Source organism: Rhodnius prolixus, unplaced genomic scaffold, assembly GCF_049639745.1.
Source record: "Rhodnius prolixus isolate KJV_2025 unplaced genomic scaffold, Rpr scaffold_1, whole genome shotgun sequence".
NCBI classification, from domain to species: domain Eukaryota; kingdom Metazoa; phylum Arthropoda; class Insecta; order Hemiptera; family Reduviidae; genus Rhodnius; species Rhodnius prolixus.
The window spans coordinates 18,570,910-18,591,898 of record NW_027411581.1 but is presented as its reverse complement, the minus strand read 5'-3'; the positions used below and the strand labels follow the sequence as shown (position 1 = coordinate 18,591,898).

Genomic DNA, 20,989 nt, shown 5'->3' with positions numbered 1-20,989 from the left:
ATTTATTACTGGACAGCGGAGATGCAAATTGTTTTAGTAGTTCCTTTTTTAGAAATGTTTAATCCACGTCTAGTACAAAAGGTCGTTTTACTAACTTCTCTTTATCCCTTAAGTTTATACATCGTAGAGCAGAACTGAATATCAAGTATGCAACTCCTTTGCTAATATAAGTGCAAAGCATTTTATGTAAGTCTAGCATTGATTTTCGCACCAATTGTTTTTTACTGCAATTTCAGAATACTTTAACGATTTCTCCTTGAATGACTTTTGAAGTCTCAGCAATAGTTTTCTAAAACCTTTCTTTAAGGATAAAACTAAATTTATATAATATTAAAGAGCTGCGTTTTATAAATGTTTAATCTTACAAATCTAAAAAATTTCATCTTATAAATTTTTGAAGTTTAGTTTTAACAATTTCTAGTTCTACTGCGTTCTTATTCTACTTTCATGACAGTACTATTTGTTTATTATTTTTTTTAACCTTAGAATTCTAGCAAAGTAAAGTATATTTATACGTTAAATACTTTATCAATATGTATTTTAGGGTTAGTAGCTGTTCATTGGACTAAAGAGTTAGATGTAAATCCAGACAAAAAATGATAATCAAGACTACATTTTAGACACTTTCCTGTTTTTGGACATATTGAAGGGGGAGAGGTCGGAAAGCCAAGTCTTATCGCATCTCGCTTGTAAAAAAAATGAATCTTTCTATAATTATAATCGTATTGAGAAACGAAACGATTCCACCTCATTTGTTGGTTTCTTTTGTCCTCATTTTCTAATATTTTTGGCCTGTAGATTGAATTTACTTTGTTTAATATTTCTCTATATTTGGGCCTGCTGCAATATATGTTTCCATGATTTCTTAGAGAACCTTGTTTGTTATTCAGTTGCGCCACGTTTGTTATTTTCAATATTTTACTATTCATCTAGGTACAAAAGCAAATAGGAAAGTCATCCCTAAAGTAAAAAACTAAACAATTTAGAAAATGACCAAGCTATGGCTTAAGCACCCTAGTTAGGGTTTTAAAAAATTACGAACTCAGATGAGTAGTTTCTAAATCAGAGGTACAGTCACTAAGATTCAAATGCAGAATGTTTTTTTGCCATAAACTGTACACATATGTACCATGGATAGGGGTATGACGCAATTAAATATTGCAAAAACGATAATTTAAAGGCTTGCTGAAGTGTAAATAACATTTCATTCGTGAGAATGCACCAGAAACGTCAACATTATTTCAATAGCAGAGAAGTAAAACTTGCAATGCGTTTTTGTAGGTTGCATTAAGTAGCATATGAGCGCCCAGAGATCGGCTTTGTTGAAATATGATTAATGTTTAGCCGAGCCTCATTCAGAGTTGCTGACCTGTAGCCATTGCACCGCTGCTCCCGTACAATACGGCCGTCTGCATTCTTAATGTACACAGCAGATTATCCTCCTTGCCCGCTGCAAAGATAAGCACATCTTTCAAATCTGAAAGTCTTATGGACTTCAAATAAATTTAATTTTATTATCCTAGCCATTTTATATTACATATTCAAAACCAGAAGTTGATATTTAATGATTAGAGCTGTTCATATATTTAGAAAAATGTGTATCTGAGTAAATTTTAACGTAACTCAAAAGGGATAATTCATAGAATGTTCAAATTTTATACTTCGTGCAAGTGACAATAATTTAGATTTTTTAGTAATTTGTGTTTTCATAAAAAAATGGCTTCTAGAATTTCCTGTAAACCTCGTACTTAGTAATTAATACGTATATAAAACCTGTACTTTTAATTTTATCAATTATAATTTTATTTTATTTTTTTTAAGGTGAGCTTAAAGCCTCTTCTCAGTGTAGTTTACGATGTTACTAAATGTCGTAAATAAAAAATTTGAGCGAATTTTTTCGTCAGCTTTACGCACTAATCAGTTCTATCTGTTCATAAATAAATTTGTTTTTTACTAAAACAAGCGTCTATTTTTTCCCTTCGTTTAACCAGTAATTTAATATTGTCTCTCTTTTATGTATTTCTTTTTATTTTGACATCAAATAAAATTTGCAAATCAAGTATTAATCTGATCATTCATAAAAAGATAACTACCGTTATTTGAAACTGGAAACAATTAAATCAATTTTATTTCTTTTCCATCTTTTATTTCTTTGCTAACTTTTATGTAATACACACACACACTCGCACAAAACAGAATAGAAAAATTTAAAAGAAAAAAAGGATAATCACATTTATCTCGACACGTTGCATTTATTTCAAACGAAAATCAACAAATTGCTTTTAAAGTTAAGTAAAATATAGAGGATGCAATAATTGTGATTGACCATTGGTCCCGTAAAACTTTTATCTCCTGGAGTGTAATTTTAAGCCCTTCTATTAACTTACCATCAACTCTGATAAAAAAAAATGAATAAAAAACTACAACTGCAAGTAAAAATGTATGCAATAGTTGATGAGATATGTAGGTACAGCATTTGGACAAAAAAGTTTTGCGACGGCACACACCCACATAATCCATTCTCTTCTTCTGCCTCTGCAGTGTAGAGGCCTTGCAGAGAGCTAGTTCCTCTCAACCCGGTTCTCAGTAAGCTCCCTCCACTTTCTCCAGCCCAACTCTCTAACCTAAAACCTTCTATAACATCCTCCAACCCCTTGACAACTGTTCCCTTCCACTCTTGTTCCATATAATCGTCTGGACAATCTATCATTGGCCATCTTGGTAATTTGCCCAAACCAACGCAACTGGTTAGCTCCAATTTAGTCCAATGCAGGTGCCATACTCAGATTCTTTCGGATAGTGGCATTTCTAATTTTGTCTCTCATTGTTTTTCCTACCACCATACTAAGGTATTGCATCTCTAACGGTGGGAGCTGGCTTTGTAACCTTGTCGTTAGGATCCAAGATTGTCCAAGAGTAGGTTAAAATTGGTTGAAATTTGTCTTGTAAACCACTAACTTAGTTATTGAAGACATCTCTCTCTTCTTGCGATGGTAACTCAACGAAATGGTTTTTATTCTTTTTTCCCCCCATTTCCCAACATAATTTAAAACACAATTATAGCAATGGAGAATAGTATTTTTGTTTAAGATTAATTATACCTTAAATTGTTTATGAAACTAGTATGATGGAAAATTGAATGACGAATTTGACTTCCATCTACTTACTAAACGACCACTGATTAGAGAAAAATTGGTTACATTAATCTTTTAACAAATCAAGCATCCCTCACTTTAGTCTAATGGCTTGGAATTGTGTCTAATGGACGGAATGACGAAAAATAGTTTCTATCCAGAAACGTGAACAATGTGGGAAATAACTTCTGCAGCTAAAAAACAAAACAAAAAAACCTAAATCTATGGCTTCAATAACTTCGCATTAACCGCATCACTGATCAACCTTTCGAAGTTCCATTGTGTAAAAATGCTTTATTCATTAATGTGGAGTTTTATTAATTAACTAAAAAATTTTCTAGTTCTGTAACTCTTCCGTAAATTGTAAATATTTTCATTGTTTTTTGTTACTGATTCATTAATCCAGATGGAAGAAAGAATAATGCCAATTTCACTCATGATTTTTTTATATTTTTGCCGAATTTTCAACATAAGGACCACATCAACTTCAGGGCTGTGAAACATACTCGTATTTTACAATGTAGTTATAATAATTGTGTTATAATGGATTTGTTTGTAGTAATGTAGTTTACAAAAATGATTTACTTTATTGGCAATATAACATTTTTACATTGTAATAAAAAATTGGTGTATGTTATATCTTGTCTGGTTATGAACTGCATGTGATCGGTTTTATATGTTTGGTAGTAAATGATAATATTTACTAGGTATAACCAACCATATAACATAAAACACATACATCATGAATTAAAGAAATTATTTGTGTGAATATTTTGGACATGAAAGTTCATAATATTTTTTTGATAAATATTTGATCCTTAAATTTTTTTAAAAATAAAATAAAATCACCTCTTTTAGAAATTGGTTGGTTGAAAATTATATTTTAGAACAGGTGTGAAAACGATAAAATTGCTAAACTCTAATTACAAACATTGCGTTAGCAGAAATTCACTCTTAAATTGGAAGTCATGAAAAAATTACTCTTAATCGAACATATTCTCTCCTAAGAAAAATTTATGTACTACTTCCTTTTCAATCGAAAATTCTTTTTAATTTAAAACTTTTCTTTTTGTTTTTATACATTAATTTACAGTAAGTAGCGAATACCTACACTCTAATTAGTTTTTTTTTTAGTTATGGGTTTGTCTAATCCAGTTTCGTCTAATGAGCTCTGGGTTCAGAAATATGATTAATTTATAAGAACATAGTTTTTCAACAACACCTAAAAAAGTGATCCAAACCCAGGATGTGTGAGACACAGAACTCTCTAAGTTACTCCTTAGCAAACATCACCGAATTACAAGTTTCGACGAAACAAGTGATTTGGATGACTAGAATCATAGTCTTTTTTCTAAATGAGGTTAAGTTTGGTCTCAGATTTAATATATCTGCAGGTTTGTAGGGGATGACTTGCAAGAGAAAGATTTATAGAGTGCAATCCAATCTTCGTAAGTTTTTCATCTTGCCTCAATCTTCTTATTAGAAGGACGCTCAGAGTTAGAGTTATTGCCTGAAGATATTCGAAGAAATTCAAGAAAATCTTGTTACATTTTTGCCAGCTTTTTTGATTTAATGTTTTTATATTCGTAACAATGTGAGGCAACAACGGGTGAGAATGATAGACGAATATCTTGACAGATTCCATCTGGAATGAATTGGTTGGTCGAATGAAAAGACCGATTCGACATCAATTCCTCCATCTATCAGGTTGAACAATTGGAACGTTCTACATTACAGAAATGGCAGAATCTCCATTTAAGTTGTTGTAGTAAACATGGATTATTAGGAAGAGGAAGCAGATGAAGGCCATGGTCAACTAAAATAGCTGTAGAAGCTCCTAGAAAGAGAAAATCTAAGGGCAGGCAGCTGGATCCTATCCCGGGATATCCGTGTTGGAATCCAGAGCACTAACCACCTAAGTTAATCTCTTCCCTAACTTAATATCAATTACTTTCGGGTTGCTTAGTGCACGAGATTGTATATCCTTTATTATTTCTTATGATAATTTAAACATGTCTTTAAAGAAGATGTGATTAATAACCTAAGATGTGAATAAACAAGATGTAACTTCATAAAGAAATAATTTTTTGAGAACAAAAGAACAGTATGCATTTTCAACTTTTGACGTTTTGAGCTATACTAAGTAACTTTTATCACTTTTATTATTTTTGAGAGTATTTAGATTACTACTAATTCAGTTTATATTTCATTTCTAACACTTTGCCTTTTTGTTAGAGTTCTACAACAAAGGAATGTTAAAAATTAGTTGTGTAAAATTTAATGAACTTCGTATAATTGGCATTTACTTACAAAGGCTTTTGTATGAAAACAGGTTAACAAGGTGAAATTGTTAATAACCTTTAAATATGAAAAAGAAAGAAAGAGCTTTCTTAAAAGTTCTTTTTGAGAAAAGTATTAATGTAACAATGGTTTGTACTTGGACAAAGTGAAGAGAGAATATTTTGGTTTTAATCAGGCTCTCAGGAGCTTCATTAAAAAACTAATTATTTAAGATCTAATTGGCGATAATAAAAGTTTAAAAGGGAAAAAAAATTATCTTTGAACGAAATATTATTAACTTTTTCGTTTTGTGATCTTCGAATTTTGCTTTGGCCATAGCATATTGAATTTGTTTAAATTTGTACGTACTGATGTAAGAAATTTTGTTCTTTTATACTAAGTAACTTTTTCCAACCATGCTGTTTTCCTATTTTCTTTGTTCTGAAATTTGTCCTAAACAGTGTTTGATGCAACCATTTTTTAATTTATGAAAATAATCAATAATTGATTATTATTGATTGTAACAGATTACGGTAAATAATTCGCCTAACCTTCCACATTCTGAATTTTACTCCAGTCCAAGGGACAAATTTTGTTTTGTTTTCTTTCTTAATTAAACCGTGCTTTTGAAAGCCCCAAGATTTTGTACTCCGACAATAGCAATGTTTATAAATTGATTGGCTGTTTTGCATTGTCACCAACATTACAATGAAGTGAGGAGGGATGTCAAAAAAAAGGGGTGAAAAGGATTCTACTTATTAATGATAAATATTATTTGCATCAAAATCTCGCCTGGAGCGCAAGAAATTTCAATAACTACTAGGCTTATGAACTTAAACTTCAAATATGCTTAAGCCATGATTTACCCAAACAAGAGAAAACAGAAGTTCCCTAAGTCATTGATAGCTCGCGCATTTTGTAACCAGAAATTAATGCCTTCAAAATTATATACTCTTCGACTTAAGATCTTATAAAACTAGACAGAAGGTAGCAATCTGATCTCTGCCCCAAAGTTTTTGGCTTCTTCACCCAGACAAACTGATGATGTTAAACTTTATTACAATCCTCTTTACTTAGATATCGAATTTATAATTAATGTATTCGCTTCAGGAAGAGTTATGGAAAGGTTTTGAGCAGAATAATCAAACAATAAATTCGCAGGGAGCTTAACAAACAAAACTTTGAAATATTATTGCCAAAAAAGTTCATCCTTTGAAGTTGTTCCATTGCATTTAGAAAGACGACCCCATTGATTTACGAAGCTGATTAACTATTTTCAATTTCTCTACAACACAATCGCTTCTACACATAGTACAAACGATTTGGTTTGTTTACGAATGAGTTTATTTAAAATGAAGGATAATTATGAATTATTATTTCCCTGCGAGAAAAAAACTCTTTACAAAGTTCTTTAAGAGGTTTTTCAGAATTCGGCCCAATCTATCAGGATTACTTGTATTACTGACATGAGGATACTACTCTTATTAACTATAGATTAGAAGCAGATGTTTGTTCCAATAATTGACTGGAATATCACCAAAGCCACCCTCATCGTGCTTACATTTAGAAAAGACATTTCCACTAATATAGAGTTTGGATTTTATAAGCTCCTAATTGGATTCGAATGAAGAAAATGATTGCTACTGGAGTAGAAAGCATAGATCTGCTAATTAATTTTTTTTTTTTTGATAAAATTTTCTGTATTCAAGGATATTCAGATCATTAGTGACCGTATTTTTTTTTTAATCATTCATCTGTTAAATGTAATTAAAGAAAATACCCTGGGAATCCTGTAAAGTTTATTTAGAAATTAAATTTACCACTAATTAGCGAAATGAGAAGACTGTTATTTATTTAATTTCGTAATTCCTAAAATGCGCTCTGCACATTTGTTTATAGAAAATTGAGGATATTTATCACATTCAAATTTAACAATATTTCCTTGACGCCAAGGGTTGGTCGTTGGAATCAATAATATAATTAGATGATACATAGCACTTCAATTCCCCCAAAAAATGAGGAAAATACAGGATCTTGGATCTTAAATTGCAAGAGTTGGCTTGCAAATTAACCCACAGGACTCGCAAGCGTCTAATTATATCACAATTAATGAAGTTAATTAAATATTTATAAATGATTATCCTTTCTTTAACTTTTATTTTGTTTTCTTTTGATTAATAAATACATTCTAAAGAAAAGTGAACGTTTGAATTATATAAGCGCTCTATTCACTAGACACTTTTGAACCCAGGAATTGATACAAAGATTTTAACTGCGGCGAAATTCATTGAGTTTCATTAACTAAGATAATTAATAGCTTAATTTAAATTAATAGCTAGAATTTCAAGAGAACCAACTTGAATAGCGTCTCTCTAAATTAAAAATAAGAAATTTTTAAACTAAGTGAATGTGAGCCTTTCAAAATATTTTTAATTTCGATAGTAATGACATCGTAAAACAGTTTTTGATTTCAAAGTCATTTGGAGAAAATAATCTAAGTTTAAATAGCATTTAGCAATCGGGATTTTAGTACCTGATGCAATCTTTGCATTTTAATCAACATTTAGCCACTAAATAGTACCTGAAGCATAATATTCACAGACTACTTTAAACTCCCTATTCTTTTTACCGGGCACAATCTGTCCTCTTGTTTTATATTTTTATTTTTTTAATTAAGCCTGCCATTACTAATTCTCAATAAGTTGTGAGATTAGACTAAATGTCTTTCAGTACCTTAATTTCAATTAAAAATGCAAAAGGCATCAGACAATATTTCTTTCTCTTTCCTCCCGTATGCGGAGTATTTTAATCGTAATTTTTGTTTTTAAGGTTTCACGGCTTTTATTACTTTTTTTTGGCACAAAAAGTGGTTTTATAAATATTTCAAATTTGTGATCTTGTTCAATGTTATCACAGCATTAATCGTCCAATTGTAATCACTGAGAATAGATTTTAGTGAGCTGGCACATATATATATACTATTTGTAAATGCATAAAATCATTTTTAAGATTGGAAGTAAATCGTAGTAAAACCTTCTGACCATACTTCTGTATGGTCGTATATCCTGGAACCTCGATGGGAGGGAATTTACGTGTCGCCACCGTTAAGGAATCTGGGAACAGTTGAAATCACAAGAAAAACACCATCATAGAGGATGTAGCAGCTGGGTTGGCTGCTTTCACTAGTTGTGTTTGAACCCACCATCCCTATTAAAGAACAAACAAATAAGTTAACTAACTAGTTCGGAATGAAAGATCTTTGAGAACAGATTTTGGATTATTGGATGGAACTGGAATTAGGATGGACAAATCGATGTTATAAAACTGTTCGGGATGTCACAATTCAATGCCGGCAGATTAAGTGGCTGGGTCGTGTGTTCAGAATGGTCCGAACTCCGTAGTTAGCACTGTACGGGGCTTACCAAGGAAAAGAGACCTTGAAATAGCACGAAAATGAAATGTAAGGGAAAATAGTTCACGACTGTCAGATGTTTTTAGTTTTAATTTAAAAAGGACTTTTTACGAAATAAATATGGATACATAATTCTGAAAGAGTAACCTCATTATGGATTACTCAAAGTAAATTAAATGTTCCTTGAAGAGCTTACAATATGTAACCTCTTCAAATATTGTTAAGTTATTGTTAGACTACGTTTATTGCAATCTCAAAGGATTGTTTCCTTGAGTTTCTGCTATAAGGGAATCTATTATCTAAAAGTAGAACTATATATATTGCTTTCAGGTAATGCACGCATTTAGAATAGCACTTCAGTTTCATGAATAGATCTACAGCGTAAGAGAGCCGCAGTCTTATCTCTCGCACCTATCTGAATGTTTTATTAATTTGCTACTTCTAAAAAGAATTATTTTTCCAAAAACAAGAAATCATCATCAAAGTTGCTCACATTTTGGTTGTGTTTTAAACTTCAGTGTGGACTTTGCGAAAAAGTAAGCTTTTACAGTAGTGCAAGCTGTAAAGCGCGAAGTAAATTAAAAGAAAGAATTTATTTGTTTTTGGAATTTTAAAATAGGACTTATTTCTTTATTCGATAAATTATAAGTACTTATTTAATTAACAAAGGGCAACTATATTTATATGTTTACATATATGAGACTCAAAGGAAATCAATCACTAGGCTCATTTTCGAGAAAACCTTTTTAAAAAGTGATGTTTCCTCTAACAGTAATGTGGTACCACCGGAAGAAAGGTTTTGATCTGATTTGTTGGGCCAAATCCAATTATAAAGTTTAAGTTTCCTGCTAGCATTCTTCTTCGCAATTTATCTGCCCTTCTGCGGGTCCAGCCTCCTTTGGCAGCTGCTCCAATCCATCTCTGGCAGTGGCTTCCCTTTTCCACTATCAGTAACTCTAACATCTTGTAGCAACTGTAACTTTTGCCATTCTCTAGGCTTCTTATCGCCTCGATGGATGCCTTTCATAGACGCTTTGAGGGGCTCTTTCTTTGTTTGCTCCTTTTGCGCAAGATTCGGTCTTTATATTTGGATCTTTACCTTTTACTGTAATTAGGGAAATTAGTTATTTTTTTTGGGGGGGGCAATTTAGGGGTAAAGGTGAAGTGTGCTTCCACCTTAAATGATATAATAAACTGCAAAATTCAAAATTGGTTTCAAAAATTATGTATTTGAAACTTGAGTCAAAAAAAAGTTTAACGAGTACCTACCCCAGAAATTGTTTTCAATGTTTAAAAAACTAATGGTTATTTTAAGTTTTAATTACTTTTATTGTTATCATTTCTACGATAATCCTGCCTCAGGCAAGATTTCCTGTTCAGTGAAGTGCTTAAACGTGGATAGTTAATTAGCAGGATCCGTTTAAAGTTACTTACAGCGGAAATGAGCCGATAATTACAAAGGAGAATCAAATTGTCCATTTGAGTCCTTTGTCATGTCCTACAAGTGGCGACGGCAGATGGTAACTGTTGAAACAGAAACGTCTTGCTTGTAATAATAACAGCCCCTTTCATTTCTCGGTTCTAATTGTTAAATCAAAACTATGCTTTTGTAAACAACTGGAAGTGTCAACCCCTTTACTGTAGTGAGACGAATGGGTTTGACACTTTAATGATTTTGCTAATAATGTCTTACTAATCAAAGGCACTTTACATTAAGCCATTGCCTATCACTGGGTTTATCATGGACAAGATTTAGATATTCAGATTTAATGAAATTTTAGGGTATCTTGGGGTATCTTTTGTAGTTACGAGCTGAATAAAAAGGCAGGTTTCCGCTTCATAAAGCTAAAATCTTAACTAACTCTAGTTAGATACGATTTGCAGTTGTCCAAATTTCATTCTGGTCTTTTAGTACAAGAGTATTAGGTTAAGTCACACTTAGAAAAGTTTATTTCCTGCCACATAATTCGTTTAGTAATCGCTTTAAGTTGTTTGAAAGTCCAGCTAAAGGAACCTCTAACGTTAGAAGAACTAAAACAGGTTAATATAGAATGTGTAGCATGCTTTCGGACCCAAAGTCGGATAAAGTGGTGCACCGAAAAGTTAATAATCCAATCATCAGAAAAAATTGTATTTGTTAGCCACTAGCTGCTGCTACTGGCGGGTTCCACCTTCTCTTCCACTGCTATTTGCAGAGAAAAGAGGAGAAATTGAATTTTGAACGAAAATGTCTTCGCAAAACTTCATGGTTATTAAGTAGAAAGTAAATCTTATCTATGAAAAGCCTGATTAGATCTTTCATGCACACTTAAAAATACTACGAAATTGGATGGACGACAAAACATTCAGATTAAAATTTGTTAATTTTATAGATGAAGTTTTAATTCCCATTATTGATTTACTAGAAAAAGTTAAAAAAAAAAATGTTTTTGAACTTAGCTGCTCTCAAACCAAAAACAAAAATTAGTTTGTCAATCAGGCTTTAAAATTAGATTATAATCTCTTGACTACAAATATAGCTTAAAATAGTTATCATAGCTGAATGGTCTATTCAGGAACCGTATCGACTGACCTTGTTCCCAGCAGAATTGGTCTTGCAAGTTTATTTATTTATTTTATTTTTTTAAATTTACGAAAGAAATTACAATTAGTTTTACCACTACATCACATATGCTCGGACGATATAATAATTTATTTAAAGACAATGATATATTTTTATCTCTATGATTTACCTACTTTTAACAAGAAAGTTTTAAATATTCTCAGAGATTTTAATACATGAAAAATAATTCATTAAATAATACTCAATTTTTTAATTAATTTTTGGTTTTTTAATATTTTTATTTCTAACTTGACCGGCTTTTTATATATGATGCATTATTACATATTTTTAACAATATAATTTGTTACTTTATGTTTCACAATATGACGTCATGTTTTTAGGTTAATCATGTTTTTTTTTATATTATATTTACTTTCATAATTAATTAACGTTTGTTTACATTTTTTAAAATTATTATTGTTATTTTGAGGAACTTAGAAATGCCCTGCTTTTTACTTTTGTATTTTGGCATTTCATAAATAAATTCCTAAATGTTTTTGGAGATTGAAAGTCGGAAACTTAAACAAGTAATTTTCCCAAAGAAGCTTATTAAATGAGCAATCCTAAGTTAGATAATAAACCTAAGGTAGTACTAGTGGCTTGCGATTGAAACTTTACAAAGTCAATATTCTCCACCCAAAAGTGGTACACCAATATCTCAAGATGAATAAATACCCCAAACTGTCAGAATAAAAACCGTATTGAGAGAGATATATGTACGAGTACATATATTATAGAGTGTTCTCTCGCCACAGACAAAGCTGTACATTTCCTTAACTAATGAGGCTCCCAGGTCTGAGAAAAGTCAACCATTTATAGATTGTTGTCAATGTTGAGATGTTCGTTGAAGGAAACTATTTAGTCCATCCAAAGGAGCAAAGTTTTTATTATTGCATCACAAAACATTAATTTATCTTTAGATTAATACTCATCCATTAATTTACTAATTGTGTAACTGAAAAATTGATCCATGGAACCTAAATTAAACAATGTTTTAAGTCTAGTTACGTAACTCTGGAAGGTCCAGCCAAAGAAACCTTCTCCTTTATTATGCAAACATAAGCGCTCAAAATATTATTTAATATATTGACCAAGGATAATGAGCGTCTTCTAAATAAATGGGAAAGAAATATGTTAAGAAGGATATTTAGTCCCGGAAAGGTAAATAATATTTGGAAGATCAGAACTAACAATGAGCTTCGTGACTTATATGGCGAACCAGATCTGGTCTGTTTCATTAAAGCCACCAGATTAAGATGGTTAGGGCACGTAGAAAGGATGCCCGAAACAAGAATTTAAAAAAAAAAAACTATTTTATGAAACTCCAGGTAAAAAAAGAAAAAGAGCACATCCTCGCTTAAGTTGGCTGGACGATGTAGAAACCAATATTAGAAGCCTAGGAGTCAGAAGATTGATACTCCTTGCTTTGGACAGGGACGAGTGGAATGCTGTGCTGTAGAAGGCCGAGGTTCTTACAGGGCTGTAGCGCCCTGTAGTAAGTAATATTTATTATGTTCTCATTCCCACTCGCTGCTTTATTATCATCATCTCTTTTTTAAAGAAGATGTAAGCTTTGCATTTAAGTCGTTTTTGGTATACCTGTACTAACTGTAGCAAAAATTCGACTTGATAGCGAATCTTTTTTTAAAAAAATAAAAATTATTAGATGTTTGTATTTTCGAATTTATCTCAACCATAATTCAAGTAATATCTGTCCTAAAACATGAATCGGCATGAATTTCGTAACTAAAATCTTCCTTTAAAGATAACGATGTGGGAGTACTAATTCCCAATTTATCTTCTTAAAACTAAAATAGTAATATTTCTGCCGATAGCAGAATTCTCTTGTTTTAAAATCAACAAATAATAATTTTACTGATCTTTTCTAAAAAACGTTATCACATTCTGTAGCGATTTCTCGCTACAAAACTTTTTTTCAACCAAATTATTTTATTTTTCACAAGGTCTTAAGACTTTAATAGCAGTTAGGACTACATTTTTCAAACGATGTATCTTCATACCCCTATCACTTTCAGAACTTTTCTGAAGCAATCCATTTAAATCCCGCCGACTTCTTGGTATCGCCCTTTTTCCTCTCGCCCTTCACCTTCATCTAAACAACTTGTATCTTTCTATCTTTGCCTTTAGGATGTGCGCAGAGGTTAGCTAAAAGATTAGTTGATGCAATACTAAGTTACTTGGTACACTGTTGTGAGAAATGTTAAAAGTTCTAAGGGATAAAGGTGTAGTTTGAAAAAACGACTAAAATTGCTTGAATGAAGTTGAGGCTAATGAAAAGAACTACAAGTAACGAGTAGAAGTACCAAAATGGTGGTAAGAAGAAGTAGACTTTGAGAAACCTGGTTTTAAAAACTGATAGATAATGTACCTTTCAAAATAATCATAATAATAATATTATTATTGTTGTTGTTGTTGTTTACAGAATGTATAGGTGACTAATTCACCTAAATAAGGGAAGGGATTAGCTATGCGGTTAGCATACTGGATTCCCAAGCGGAGATCCCGGGTTCGAATCCAGCTCTGGCCCTTAGATTTGCTCTTCCTAGAAACTTTTTACAGTTCACTGTTCGGCAGTGCACTAAAAAAAGCTCCGGGCGCCAATAAACTCAGATATTGACGCGCCTTAAATCATTAAAAAGAAATAATAATAATAATTTGGTTGAAAAAAGTTTTATTTGGTTGAAAAAAAAGTTTAATTTGACTGCAAAATGCTAAGCAGAGTTTTTTTTTACACTTTCACGATTCAGATTCTGAGGGCCAGTCGGTAATTGTTTGGGCTTTTGTGGAAACTCGTTAACCTAAAGGAAAGCTGATCCCCTCGAGTAGAAAATAATTTATTCAATATTTCCACGTACTTTTTTCTTGTAAAAGAAGGTGAAGTAAAAAATCTAGAATAAATACGCTCCTCACTTAAATGAATTCTTTAGACTTTGTTCCCTGATAGACTCCCTCAGCTATTTCTCCCCAACTTTCGTCAACAAGAATGCTTCAGTACAGCTATTTTAAAGAAAATATTACTTTTCCTTCGTTCTCACTTTAAATTCTGTTGTAAAAACTGTTGTAACAGAAATTAATTTACGTTCTTCTTGTTTTCTTTAAGAGTGTTTGTGGCTTTGTTTCGCTATCTTGTAGAATACCAGCACAGACATCGGGAAAAAAATTACTTTAAAAAGTAGAAATCAGATTTCGTTAGTTTAAGAAACTTCAATTCGTCCTCGGCCAACCACAGTATAATAGAATAGAAGAATAAAGAGGGAGCGAGCCATTAGGACTCATACGGATCAGTCGCAACATCCCCAGGTAATCTAAAGTTAATTCTAATGCTTACAAGCAAGCCCCAAAGTCGCTTGAGTGGCGTCTCCGTATAGCTCAACACCCGGTGTTGAGGAATCTCGCGTTTGCCACGTGTGTTGGCCCGGTTTGAGGAATCTCGCGTTTGCCACGTCCTCATGTGAACAAAACACGTGAAGAGTGTCACTTTCTCACTCAAGAAAACCCTGAATAATATCTTACAGGCCCAGCCTGCATCTTGTCTTCTAAGCCTATAAAGTGCATGAATTTGGGCTAGAGTTCTCGAATGAACTCATTCTCTTGTCTTTGGCGAAATAGTAATATGCCACAGGCCCCTGACGGCTGCTAATACAAGACTTGAAGTTTGATTTTGTCACAGCCCGAGATATACCGTTCTGTATCCATAAAAGGTTTGCTTGTACCTAACTGGAGTAATTCTTTCGTCTTCTTGTTGTCCACTTTACCTGCATGTGGAGTGAAAACATTAAAGCTGCTTATCTTAGGGGTTGCAGTTCCGCCTCAGCCTAAAGAGTTAAGTGTGGAAGGTATTGTAACCATAGAAGCGAAAGGCTTAGGTAGATGCCAGGACACAAAGGCGTAGAAGCAATAGAGAGAACTTTAGGGCCCTAAAATATTTTCCGGAGTTTCTATGATCCTGTATGTAGTTCATTTAAAAATGGCTGAACGAAAAACGAGGCCATCCAAGGTGATTTTGGATACGCCAAAACGTAACTCCAGCCTACCTGAATGGGAATGAGTCGAAAAGCCCTTCCAAAAAGATTTTACGTGTAGACTTCAACCAAAAATATTTGCAAAATAGTTTGAAAGTTATAATAATTTAATAAATGTACTGTAGATAGACAAGTAAATGTTTAGAAATTACAGCTCTAAGGCAACATTGAATACCTTAACTTTCCCAAATCTGCATTGAAACATAAATCCATGCATCTGTTGTATAATTCTATAATTCTCTTTGTTAAAAAATGAACGTATGATTAGTTTAGATTCCGTGAATGTTGGCTAGTCCCAGACCTAGAGGTTCTGTTGTAACACCCTCTAGTTCTATCCTATCTGTTTGATTAGACTTTAGAGTATGGATACAGACCCCTGGATAAGGCCTGAGATTTTCTTTTAAAATGTGCCAAACTCTTAACAATTGCCCTTCAACATTGACAGAAAATACTCAATACAGGATATGCTGTAGCTTTATTTCAGTCAAAACTATACAGGATACATGTTGCAATGTATGTGTTTACTCAGTCTGCAATTCTCATTCATCTACTTGCTATGACTTCGCGTCCTCGCTTTATTGGCTGCCTAACTGCCTCATTTTGATGTAAATTATCAAGCCTATCCTTAACAAAATTTAATAGTAATGCTGAAGAGTAGTTTAGCTGTTCTAACTTAATACATTGTTGATTTTACATTAAACGTAATTAAGTAGACAAAGAGAGTATAGCAATCTGTTCACCTCACGGCTGTTATTAAAGACCTTTGTCTAAAGTCATGAGAAGTTAAGAATGTATACCATCTCCGGAAGCATATCTCTCGCTAAATGTCTCCAATATGTCAATTTCACAGTAGCAACACTCGTTGTCATGCCATTGTTTAACATAGTGTGAATTTAATAAGAAATACAGAGCTTGATAATAACATATTGAAATTCCATCTTAATAATATAAAGCGGCAAATTGAAGAATTTTCTTTATTATGTTGAAAATATGTTCTATCACTAGTTACAGAAATAAAATTTCATTCTCTGTTCCCTGAATTATTCAATATATTAATTATTAAGTTTTCATCTTCATAATCAAAATATAAATTTAGGTCCAATGTTTTAAACAATTTTTAAAAAAAATATTTTCACATCTTTATACTGCTTTTACATGAGGTTTTAAAATTATATTTTACTATATTATATGAAATTTTGTTAGCAATACATTTAAATATTATTTGAAATTTTTAGTATCCCTTAAATTCCATAATCTGTTCTATAGATAAGCGATATCCAATTTGGTTTTTAGATCATTCTTGGCTATATTTTTAATGATTTTATTTTGGAAAGTATTTGTATCTTGGCTTACTCTTTCCTAATGGTAAGAGTAATTGTTGCGTTAAGGCCAAATTTTCGAGATTAATTTGAGTTTTTAACATTGATTTTGTATTGTATTTTATTTACGCCACATTAGAATAATTTCAAAAATATTCAAGTTTATTGTACAATTGAAAGATTTATTAGAATTGAATAATATAATATAATGGAATATAATTTAATAAATTAATTTGAAATGGACGGTGGTGAAACATAGAAATTATGAATCCTATAAGAATCTACATAGATGTTTGGCTGCTTCTCCAGTTGTCTCTCCATTATCATTTTGATAATTAGCAAAATGTGGCCAAAGCAAATATTATGTCCTGAATTTATACTTGGAAAATATTTCCGATTGGGTGCCAAATTAGAAATTATTTTTTAATTAGGTTTTTATATCAGTTGGGTAAAATATAGTTGAAAGGCAAAAAGTATTTTGCTTACGAACTGTTCAATTTATCAAAAAACACTCCTAATTAGAGACAAACTTTCTTTTACTTTGAACATGTACTACATCCACAAGGTGTTAATTTTGCTTGACTGAAGTCTTCTTAAGATTGCAAAGCAAATAATTGAGAATTATTTGATAAAGAAATTTTTAGAAGTTCGTATAAAAAATAGCTAGCAAGAACTAGCTTATTTAATGTAGGCAAGAAAATCATTATATAGCATTTTAATGGGACAAATAAATCTGCATTTAAAAATAACTTAATAACAATAGTACAGACGACAATCTTCTTCAGATGAGATTTAAAAGAAGATTTATATTTCAATTCAGCACAAAATCATTATATTAATAGCAACAATAATTTTCAACTTAATTTTGCACAAGTGGCATCTGACTTACACTGAGCGCTATGCAGTGGCTTTGCACACATTGTTATTTACGTGTCATCGAAGACATCTTACTTTACATTACTGAATGGCCGGTTTTAAAAGAGTTCAAAATCAGGTGTTGCAATTGTCGAACTACAAGTATGATGTAGTGAAATATTTGAACGGTGTTATTGAGGACAAGCATTAACGATATCACCAGGAAGTTGAAAAATTTGGACAATTCTCACTAACGAATTACACGTAAATTTCTTACAGCAATAACGTATATCTGTAAGAAATGTCCAAATAGGTATATTTTTTGATAATTAATCCTTGCTTCATACAAGTTAGATACACTTACAAAAAATAGAATTCTTGGCAAAGAAGTGGCGGATTAAAATGAACCCACAAATACGCCAGCATGTCACGTTTACTCTCCGGCGGGGCTCCTGTCCACCTGTCCTCTTCAACAGCAATCCTCTTCCTTGTACTGATCTGGTGTGCTACCTTGGGCTCTACACAGACAAACGACTCACGTGGAACCCACACACTAGACTTAAAAGACAAGCAATGACGAAACGTGCGAAACTGCTTTACAGACCTTGGAGGACGCTCCAAATTACCCATTGAACTCAAACGCTTAATATACAGAACTATTCTCACACTACGGACTTACGTATATGGACTTACGGACAGAGCTGTGGGGTTCAGCCAAACTAACAAACATTTCAGTCAAAACTTCTCGACTGGCAGCTGACGCTTCTTTCTACGTGACTAACCTCACTCTTCACAACGATCTCAACATTCCCTCCGTTCACTAACTCGCCAAGACTAAATACCAAAAATTCCATTCTACTCTCTCGACAAGCTCTAATCCTCTTGTACTGTCTCTCGCTTCTTTTGACATCCCTAATACTCCTAGCCGACTGAATCGCCAATGGCCCCGCGACTTTCTCGCAGTCTGAAGGCTTAAGCATCATCATTCTCCTATAGAGAGTGCTACCTACCGTTGGGTAGTTTCTCTCCTCCCGCACCAGTTCATCATACTCTTCATATTTACTGATTGTATACATGTATATAGATTGTAAATTACAAAATAAATGTAAAAAAAAAATTAAGATAGTATAAATAAATGTTGGACAATACCTACCGAAAGATAAGTTACGTCCTTAAATTACTAGTTCAAATTTACCTTTTGGGATATTCAAAGTGTAAAATGCAATGAATTTATAAAATATATTATTATAATTAATATTTTTCATAAATGAAATTAATTCCTCTGAGTTAAGGAATATTTTCTCTGTTTTCTAGATTATGAACTGCAGTTTTCTAGAAGACGAACTAGGGCCTTTACCACCAAGCGCAAATTGTTCATGGCTCCTTCACAATCAGTCAGTGTATTTCTATGAAGAAAGTAAGTTGACACTTTTATTCATTACCAAAGTGATTTCTTGAAAGTAATTTGAATGAATCTGGGGCAGGTAGGAAAAAATCTAATCGTAAACTTGTTTACATTGAGAATAGAACCCTGAAGATAATGGAATAAGAAGTCGCGAATTTAAGCCTATATCAGCCTGTGCTCAATAAATTATAATTTATTCAAAATCAGAACTGTAGCACTTTAGGGAAACAAGATCAATTTGAAAATCGTGCAATGAGTTATGATGCTACTAACTTATTACGGCGGTACGTCTCGAATCTCTTTTACTCGATTCATTAAAAATTGTTTTCCATTGCTGAATGATGCAACAGCTTCGCTGAAAAAATCTTTAGATCGTGTGCGATGAGGGCGTGGCGTTGGTGGTGAGCCTGCATTTAATGTTTCGATTTTACAAAAATAACATCTACAGAATTTTCTGAAAATGTCCCCAGTTAGGAAATAAAGCCAATGTTAGAATGTTATCCATTATTATAGAATTTGTACAATAGAATTATCCATTATTATTATTATTATTATTATTATTATTATTGAATGTGTAGAACTCATTTTACTGGAACTTATTCAGGTACGGGCCTCTCCGCTTAAAATAATTTGCCAAGCTTTTTGTTCCAATCAAGTTATCATAAAAATGTGATTAAACTAATCAGAATGCAGTTTCTTAAGCGTAATTACTCTCCCAAGCTGCATTATGTTTCTAAGAACCAAAAACACCTTAAAAGCTAACAACGATATTGATTGACTAACGCTATTCTGTACTGGAAGATGTTTCTTGTTACACCATTTATTGTTAACAGTTCACTGTTTGGACAGAACTAGCACGTTATCGATCTAGTTTCAACTAATGTGTTCTTATTTGTCAATGAATGTTGGTGTTTTTGAAGCCCACACTTTTACATTTTCTATCTTTCTCTCTTCTACCTGTTTGCTTAACGTAATGTCTTTTCTTCCAGGGGAGCTTAAGTCCACTCTGGTAATGTTTCTTTCTGTCCAGCAATTACTTCACTGTACTGCAAACAAAACTGTTGAAATATAGTTTCCTTCAACGACAAGAGGACCATTAACCACTAAAACAGTGCTCGATCTGTAAAACAATAAATACATTCTATAGTGCATGTTTTCTACTTCCTCAAGGTTATAAATATTATTTCAATAAAAAGCGTAAGTTCATTTAAACAGTGTTGGTTATGATTGTTTATGATCTATATTTAGGTAAACATTTATTAAAATGGAGAGCGGAATATCAACTTTCTTCCTTGGATGTAACAAGTATCTGCTTGATTTGATACTAGATGTGGTGGTAAATTGCTTAGGATATATTCAGGGGGCCCAAGGAATTTTTTGTCAAAGCACTTCACCCCTATTAATTGTATATTAAATATATTTTTCAGAGTGTCTGGCAGAAATTATTTGTAAAAATAATCCATCTTTATTAAAGCAAAAAGCCCTTCAATAGATTCGAAAAGCACAAATGTTCACATTAAATGTATGTTTAAGAGCAGATGTAAATTAAAAATTACTTATTTAATCGAAAATATAGAAAAGATACGCAATATTGAAGTTAAGACAGGACGGTGATAACAGTGTTATCTACCTTAGGCTTAGAAGAAAGGAAAGAATGAGTTAGCATGTCATTGTCAACTGTTTTTCATCTGACGTCTAGATTCGATGGGCAAAGGGATGAAGAGTGGCGGGTTTGCTCCTCATCCTTTGGCTTCATAGAAAGACATAATAGACGTCACCAAAAGAAAAGGTGGCGTTAAAAGTTAAATTTTAAGGTGAAACTCACACTAGAATTTTTTAATCAGTAAGCCACAAACGTTTTAGCAAAATTATGTTTAATTATTTTTCTCTAAGAGTATTATACAAAAATAAATTTAAACAAAATCTGAAATATGAAAAT

General features: G+C 32.3%; 1 protein-coding gene across 3 annotated transcripts in view; it reads left to right on the top strand.

Moving 5' to 3' along the window:
* Positions 1 to 20,989, top strand: part of LOC141456829 (RYamide receptor-like) — a 110,082-nt gene that overhangs the window by 52,308 nt on the left and 36,785 nt on the right. For 2 of the 3 annotated variants that reach the window (XM_074133124.1, XM_074133132.1), the window contains one exon: positions 18,960 to 19,062. In XM_074133124.1, the coding sequence (XP_073989225.1) occupies positions 18,963 to 19,062 (100 nt within the window). In that variant the 5' untranslated portion in view covers positions 18,960 to 18,962. Of the gene's footprint in view, positions 1 to 14,506; positions 14,750 to 18,959; positions 19,063 to 20,989 lie in introns of those variants that run through there. The other variant, XM_074133143.1, reaches the window with a different exon arrangement.